This window comes from Salvelinus namaycush, chromosome 1 (assembly GCF_016432855.1).
Source record: "Salvelinus namaycush isolate Seneca chromosome 1, SaNama_1.0, whole genome shotgun sequence".
Classification (NCBI taxonomy): domain Eukaryota; kingdom Metazoa; phylum Chordata; class Actinopteri; order Salmoniformes; family Salmonidae; genus Salvelinus; species Salvelinus namaycush.
Genome location: NC_052307.1, coordinates 81,408,223 through 81,416,324, shown reverse-complemented (window position 1 = coordinate 81,416,324; position 8,102 = coordinate 81,408,223). Strand labels below are relative to the sequence as shown.

At 42.7% G+C, this 8,102-nt stretch overlaps 1 protein-coding gene across 1 annotated transcript in view; it reads right to left on the bottom strand.

The window, feature by feature from the left end:
- Positions 1-2,969: 2,969 nt before the first annotated feature.
- The window catches only part of itga11a (integrin, alpha 11a), a 93,606-nt gene continuing 88,473 nt past the window's right edge, over positions 2,970-8,102 (bottom strand). The window contains exons 22-29 of the mRNA XM_038996258.1: positions 7,074-7,157; positions 6,740-6,830; positions 6,450-6,563; positions 6,249-6,332; positions 6,046-6,156; positions 5,849-5,944; positions 4,986-5,099; positions 2,970-4,510 (exon numbers count right to left, since the gene is read on the bottom strand). Coding sequence (XP_038852186.1) covers positions 4,433-4,510; positions 4,986-5,099; positions 5,849-5,944; positions 6,046-6,156; positions 6,249-6,332; positions 6,450-6,563; positions 6,740-6,830; positions 7,074-7,157 — 772 coding nt within the window. The 3' untranslated portion in view covers positions 2,970-4,432. The remainder of the gene's footprint in view (positions 4,511-4,985; positions 5,100-5,848; positions 5,945-6,045; positions 6,157-6,248; positions 6,333-6,449; positions 6,564-6,739; positions 6,831-7,073; positions 7,158-8,102) is intronic.

Here is an 8,102-nt window from a genome sequence, read left to right as displayed (position 1 = left end):
TGTTTACATGTGTTTCTTGTTTCAAATGGTCATTTTTATCTGCTCCGCAGTGATACGCATTATTGTAGAACTCAAACACAGATTCAACCACAAAGACCAGGGAGGTTTTCCAATGCCTTGCAAAGAAAGGCACCTAAAAATGTAAAAACCGCTGACTTTCAATATCCCTTTGAGCATGGTGAAGTTATTAATTACTATTTGGATGGTGAATCAATACACCCAGTCGTTACAAAGATACAGGACTCGTGTGCTGCATAGGAAGGAAACCGCTCAGGGATTTCCCTGGGAGGCCAATGGTGACTTTAAAACAGTTGCAGATTGTAATGGCTGTGATAGGAGAAAACTGAGGATTGATCAACAACATTGTAGTTACTCCACAATACTAACCTAAATGACAGAGTGAAAATAAGGAAGCCTTCACAGAATACAAATATTCCAAAACATGCATGCTGTTTGCAGTAAGGCATTAAGTAAATCTGCCAAAACTGTATGTCCTGAATACAAAGTGTTATGTTATTGGTCTGTACCTGCTTTAAGTTAGTTTTAAGTGGCCAAGTAGGCTACTGTGGCTATTTGATCATAATGTACCATCAAAAACAATGGAGAACATGCATCCCATAACATTTTAACATGGAAAAAGTTATATCGTTCAGCCTACTGTAGCAACCAATGTGTGGTGTTCAATGTAGTCCTACATTCCATAAAACATGCAGGGCTTGACATTAACCTGTTTATCCACTTGTCCTTCAGACAGGGAAGTGACTGAAAATATTGTGGCGTACCATCCACCACTTAAAAAAAAAAGTGAATTATTCCCACAATATTATCAGATACATTATGCTACCCTCTGCCTATTGGTTGGCTACTCATCTTATTCAAGCCTGTCTCAAAATACAACACTGCCCCTTTAAGAGCAAAAAAAGCCCTTTTCCTGACTGGCTTTTCAAAGATGTCTAGAAGATGTCCCCCATTGCTGACTACAAAGGATCTATAACTGGGCTAATAACTCACTAACTAGCAAAGGATATGAACAAATGTGCACATGTTGATACATGCAGTTCTCCCTTTGATCTCAAAACAAGCACATTTACTCACGACCGATCATGCTGTAAATACAGTCCAAAGTAAATGGCACAGATCCATGTATGGAAATGGTCTATTTGCATATAGGCCTACTGCAGCTCTTTTTGGGTATGCTGCACTGGTCTGTGTAGTCTGTCAAGTGTACTGGCTGAGTCATGCACAATAGAATCCTAGTCCGAAGTGCTCTGCCTACAGCAACATTTCTTGCGTAGTTCTTCTTGTTTAGGTATGTTGCGTTGAAAGTGGCGAATGTTGCTGTTGATTTGATCACAATTGCCAAAGTAAAGGGAAACATTGATCGTGTTAACTAACGGAAAACTCTCGAAAGTGAATGACGTTCTCGTGCTTCTTTCCGTGGGCTGATATTTCTTCTGCGAGGCAGTCTCAGGCTACTGCGCAGACACGCAGTTTACAGGGAATATTGCTGAGTACCACTAAACCTTTTCAAGCATGGTGGTTGCTGCAACATGTTATGGGTATGCTTGTCATTGGCAAGGACTAGGGAGGTTTTTTTGGGATAAAAAAAGTAACGGAATGGAGCTAAGCACAGGCAAAATCCGAGAGGAAAACCTGGTTTTCCAACAGACACTTGGAGACAAATTCAAATTTCAGCAGGACAATAACCTAAAATACAATACCAAATATACACTGGCGTTGCTTACCAAGACGGCATTGAATGTTCCTGAGTGGCTTATTTACATTTTTGGCATGAATATCTATGGCAAGACTTGAAAATGGCTGTCTAGCAATGATCAACAACCAACTTGACAGAGCTTGAAGAATAATGGGCAAATATTGAACAATCCTGGTGTGAAAAGCTTTTAGAGTCTTACCCAGAAAGACTGACAGTTGTAATCGCTGCCAAAGGTGATTCTATTGACTCAGGGGTTGAATCTAATCAAGATAGTGTTTTATTTTCCATTTAATAACAAGTTTGTATTTTTCTTCCACTTTGAAATTACAGTATTTTGTTTAAATCGTTGACCAAAAAATACAATTAAGTCCATTCGAGACAGTATGCATATTCGTGAGGCTAGCATCTCCATTGAATACAGGTGGTGGATGTCAACACCCCTCATCGAATATTTTAAAAAGTATTCAAATAACAATATGTATCCACCAATCCAAAGAGGGGAATAGGCGTGAGCTTGACAGCCCGCCGTTCCGCTCTGTGGACAATGAATCCCATTGTTAGAGCGAAGACACAAGTATCTTGTCATTATATCCAGTATCTCTACACACACACACACACACACACACACACACGCAGATGGAAGTTGGGGAAGGAATTTTTCACGTGGGCGTAGGATCTCGACTGTAGTTTGAGTTTATTGATTCTAGCAGGTAACTGAAGTTATGGAGAATTTATATCATTAAAACATTTCTCACGTAAAATACATAATACGTGGAGCTTTACCAGAGACTGAAGAGGAAGTGAGACGCCCTACTCGCTGTTTTTTTTCTGGTTCAAGGAAAATCAACTAACTAGATCAGACCCAGCTGCTATTGCATTGGTGTCTATGGAAGGCTACACCCATTACAAGTAGACTGGAACTGACCAGTATTTTCAATGGTAAATGGCCTGAGTGAACTATCTTCATTTATCCACCATATTTGACTTCACTTCCAGAGAACTTAGGGTGGCGTGATGTTGTCCCAGTGCTCTGTGAGGACTTCTTAACACTTTTGCTTAGTTTGAAGGCTCTCTGTCTTAGAAGCCAGCTTCAATGTATCGGCCATTCAGTTTGCTATTTTTGTCAGTTACTTCTATACAATTGTGTGTGTGTTTCATGGTGACGGGCATTGAAGGAGTGTATCATACAAAACACTGATTAAGTTGAGCCAACACAATAGATACAACACATTTTACATATTTTATTCTGGATGTATTAGTTGTTTTATACCTCAGCCACATGGGTTGGACACTGACATTCATGAATAAACAAAAGGGATTTCATTGACAAAAAAACGTTTGAAAATGATTCATTTGGACATAGACGCACTAAACACCAATGGTCCGATCCTCATTAGATCATGTAACATTACATGATAGACCGCCATTTTGTTGAAATCCTGAATAAGTCGGTCTTCAACAGCACGCTCAGAACAGGTGCATGTTGTGGATGGAGAATAGTTCTATGCATATCCTTTTTTCAAAGGCTATTTGTTGTGGTGCAAAGCATGTCAGAAAACCGATTTGTATTTGTATCGTAGGATAAACTCGTTTGCCATGTCTCTGGAGTAATAGGATAATGCCACAATCCTTCTGGGGAATACTGGAAAATCACAATATTAGACTTGGTTATGTATAAAAAGATACTTGACTATTTACAAAATTCAAGTTTGTATTTCTACAAAGTAAAAGTGCATCAAAATTATGAATTTATTCCGTGTATTTTCCTCCAATGGAGATACTGTAGGACTAGTATAAGAGGAGGGGAAGGAACGTTGGTTCTCCAAAACAGAAGGTATTTTCTTGTGACTTCCAAAAATCAGTTCTCTGCCCAAGTTCTTTGGAAACAAAAGCTCCAGAGAGTTTCTTGAATGTTGACAGTTGTTGTCCTGGAGCCTTGGAGATGTTCAGTTCACAACACCATTCTCTAAAAGTCACTTGGGTAGAGTTACATCTACTGGCACATGCCGCCAACTTCTTGGTCTTTGTGTTTCTCTCCAGAAGTATGTACTGTACATGTCAGCGCAGTAGGCCATAGTAGGCCAATATAGCCGCCTGCAGTTGGCACAGCACCTTGAGGTTTTTTCTTGTACAGTGTACAGTTATCTCAAAACAAAGCCTACCAAGGTGAATCAAATTTAAGCTGCTTGCCTCAGAATCATTGTCTGATTATAACTACAGCCCTTTCTAAGTTAGTCATTATTACACCAATAGGAATGGACTCATCAACCAAAATATCTCTCCATCGCTCTTCAATGTGGTCAGGAGGAAGGGTGCCATAGCCTAGATACAGGGTAGAGGTTAGAGGTGGGTAACCAGGGGCAGTGTGGGTGGAGGTTAGAGGTGGGTAACCATGGGGAAGGGTGTCTAGCTAAAGGGTAGAGGTCAGAGGTGGGTATGGGTAACCAGGCACCCAGGAGGGTCCAGTAGTCTCAGCAGTACAGTGGAGGGCAGGGCATTATAGTGGAGGGCGGGGCATTATGGTTGGTAGTGCTAACGTCTCATGGGTCATACAGGTACAGTTGGTCATCCAGTGCACTGAGCAGGTCTTGATCTGACGGTCTCATCTTGCAGAGCCTTCTGGACTGTACCACTGTAGTGTCGGGGGGGATGGGGCAGTCCCTGAGTTTTGGGTCCCCTGTGTGTGTGTGATGGCTGGTCCCTCGCCTGCGTTAGTTACCGCTCCTCTGCCACCTTTCCATTGGTCTCCTGCTCATCCTCTTCTCTCCTCTTCTGCCTCTGGAAGAAGCCAAGCTTGGAGGAGGAGGGAGAAGTGAGATTGAGAGGCATAGATACTTCTAGATCGTTTTCATAGAAACAATCTCAGCTGGCTTTATCAGTGTGGGGCATGCTGTTTCTTAGTGGGAAAATACATACAATAATGTACAATCATTCTTTGCCAGAAGAGGGCAGTGTCGTCCACTATTACACTGCAGTTATAACACTGTCTAGATGTCAATCAGTTAAAATACTCCTACTGAATTTAGAGAAAGAACCTGAGTCGTCCTGAAATGGCACACTATGCTCACTGTCACTTTTGCAATCCAGGACCGTAAAATTACAGGTGCAATCTGGCAATTACCTATTTAGTTTAAATAAACACAAATCCTGTTGCTGTAAACTCATTATCTAGATATGATCATGTCCATGATAAATGTATGTTGTGATCATCATGCCGTTGTAATGTTTGTACATGATGAGAGCTCCAGGGCAGTAGGGCAGGGTTTACCTTCCATAGAGCTAGGCTGAGCAGGGACAGCAGCAACAACCCTCCCAGCGTGCTCCCAATGATAATCCAGATTGAGATTCTGTAATCCCCTTCTTTCCTAATCTCCAGGATTATCTGTGGAAACGAGCACACAAAACAAGACAAAATGGCACCCCGATCAAATAACAAAAGCTGATCCTAGTTCAGTTTACACGTCATAGATTGCAATAGTCTACTATTGGGAATCTTGCTACATGTCGCTTTTTTGTACCATTGGAAGACTTCAAAAGGGCAGATTCTAGGGTTTGTAAAAGCAACTGGTACCTTTAAAGCTCTTGTACACACACATTTATATGCAGATCTATCTTGCGTGATGCTTTGTGGGTCAGTGTTGACACGGTGTCATCTTGTGTGGATCACCAGTTTTACTGGAGTTCCATCTGACCAACGATGCATTGAAAATAACATGTTTCCATGTTTCCTCCCTGTGGAGTCTCGTCAAAAGCAGAGATGAAGGGAACTGGTTGACTGCATAACAACTTTGTGTGACTGGTTGTTGCTTAACTCTAAATATTGGCCTGTAGGTGGCAGCAAAGAGCAGTGTGTTGGAGAACAGGGCTATACTACACGTGTTGCTGCTGGTCCTTTCGGTCCTTAAGCACCATGCCGTCAATCATGTGTGTTAGAATAACAGCCTTGGCTGTGAGGATTCTGCAGAGCTATTAGGAGCTCATTCGTAGAACATGAACTGCAATTATAGTGAAAAGTAGTCTAGTCTCATGGCCAGGCTGCTATTGAAAATACACGTTTTCAATCGAATGAATGACTCTATAGAAAAGGTTATGCACTGAAGTGTGTCTTGATTTGGAGTGTTTTGTACTCACATGTCTGACAGGCCTTTCTTCATGAAGAAACATGGGGCTTGAAGGTGGAAGTTCTACTGATGCACTCGTCACCAGTTCCAGGACTTTGAACCTCAGCTGGTGTTGTAAGAGAGGGTGAATGAACACAACAGGAAGTTAACGTCTCACAGACATGCCCAAGGAGTGTAGGATTTAGCAGTGGAATGCGATATACTCACAGCATGCAAGGCGTCCAACCGTAATGCCCCCCTGATTCTGACGCTGACTTCCTTGTAGGGGTTCAGGTTGACAGTGCATTGGACCGGCAGAGGCAGAGTATTGGACTGGTTCTGATTAATAGAGGCCAAACACAAGCTTGTTAGTTAAGAATGTTCCATTATTTAGGTAAGCTAGTTGCAATCATATGGTGTGGGTGGTTTACCAGGCGTGAGACTCGAGAGAGGTCTTCTGGGGACGCCCTGCTCTGTGCCACATGTTGAGGGGGTATGCAGCGGGTACCATCTGTCTAAGGAGACAGAATTACATCTCCGTTAGAACCAAGACAGTGTAAGTACACACTTGGTGGTCTCTCAAAGGAAACAGACCATTCTAAGTCCTTTGCCAGATTTTCAAGTCCTCTCACCTTGTCAATATGGAAGTCCGATATCTGCAACAGCTGGTTCCCGTTTTTGGTCATCTCTGGAATTTCTATATTCAACTGCAGGTCCCTCACGGGAAAGAAGCCCAGATTCTGAATCTGTGAGAAATATAGGGGACTAATTCAGTCTTAACTCAAGCAATAAAAAATAGTTGGGGTATTTTGTAAATGTAATTGCAATATACAGTATTTCTACACTGTAAAGACAATTGATTGTTGCGTGGTTGCTGTATGATTGTGCCGCAACCCCGTGTGTCGTGACCTTTGATCCTCACCTGGAAGGTGAAGTTGAATGGAGGACCAATATTTCCCGGTATCTCCAGGGAGAGGTCTGCTTTGATCTCACAGCCAGAGGGGTTGGAGTCCCTTTACGGAGAAAGGGAGGTAATACACTCAATCATGTACAGTATATCTGTATACTGTATATAGAACGTTTGCCATTGCGTCTGTGCAACACTAAATCAACATTGAATCCGTCAGTTCCAGCGACAGGGAATTGCATTGCTATGATAGTTAACTGTTTTATTTTACAAGAGTTTTATGAGTTTATTTAAGGAGAGTGACAGAAGGAGAAGGAACGTTAGAGAGGACATTGTGACAAAGACAAACCTTGTAAATAGGAGGTCAGCCTCGTATTTCAGCGGGTGAAAGATGTCGTTGAAATTGTCTTCTAAGGTAACCTCCTCTCCGTCACTGCAGAGAGAGAAAAGAAAAATGCATTTCAACTATTCTGACATGCCACACTCACATCTCAATGGGACTGCATGCCAAGTGACCCTTGGATGACGAGAACATATTTCAGAGATGTTATAGCTCAGTTTCTGTCAATATCCTGCTTCTCACTGGGTGGATCTGTGGTCTGTGGTTAGTGTGATCAATCAGTTCATTGTTGAGAAATGCTGATTGAGATGCAGTATCTGCAGGTTTTCACCCTCACCCTGATTAGTGACTGTTTGACACCACCCTCATCTGTTGATTAGTGACTGTTTGACACCACCCTCATCTGTTGATTAGTGACTGTTTGACACTAGGAAAGTCAGGAGAGCAGAAACTCCTGAGCTAAGAGTAAGTATGCTCTCTCTAATTCTCTCTTTCTCTCTTTCTTTCTCTCTCTCGGAGGACCTGAGCCCTAGGACCATGCCTCAGGACTACCTGGCCTGATGACTCCTTGCTGTCCCCAGTCCACCTGGCCGTGCTGCTGCTCCAGTTTCAACTGTTCTGCCTGCGGCTATGGAACCCTGATCTGTTCACCGGACTTGCTACCTGTCCCAGACCTGCTGTTTTCAACTCTCTAGAGACCGCAGGAGCGGTAGAGATACTCTTAATGATCGGCTATGAAAAGCCAACTGACATTTACTCCTGAGGTGCTGACTTGCTGCGCCCTCGACAACTACTGTGATTATTATTATTTGACCATGCTGGTCATTTATGAACATTTGAACATCTTGGCCATGTTCTGTTATAATCTCCACCCGGCACAGCCAGAAGAGGACTGGCCACCCCTCATAGTCTGGTTCCTCCCTAGGTTCCTTCCTAGGTTTTGGCCTTTCTAGGGAGTTTTTCCTAGCCACCGCGCTTCTACACCTGCATTGCTTGCTGTTTGGGGTTTTAGGCTGGGTTTCTGTACAGCACTTTGAG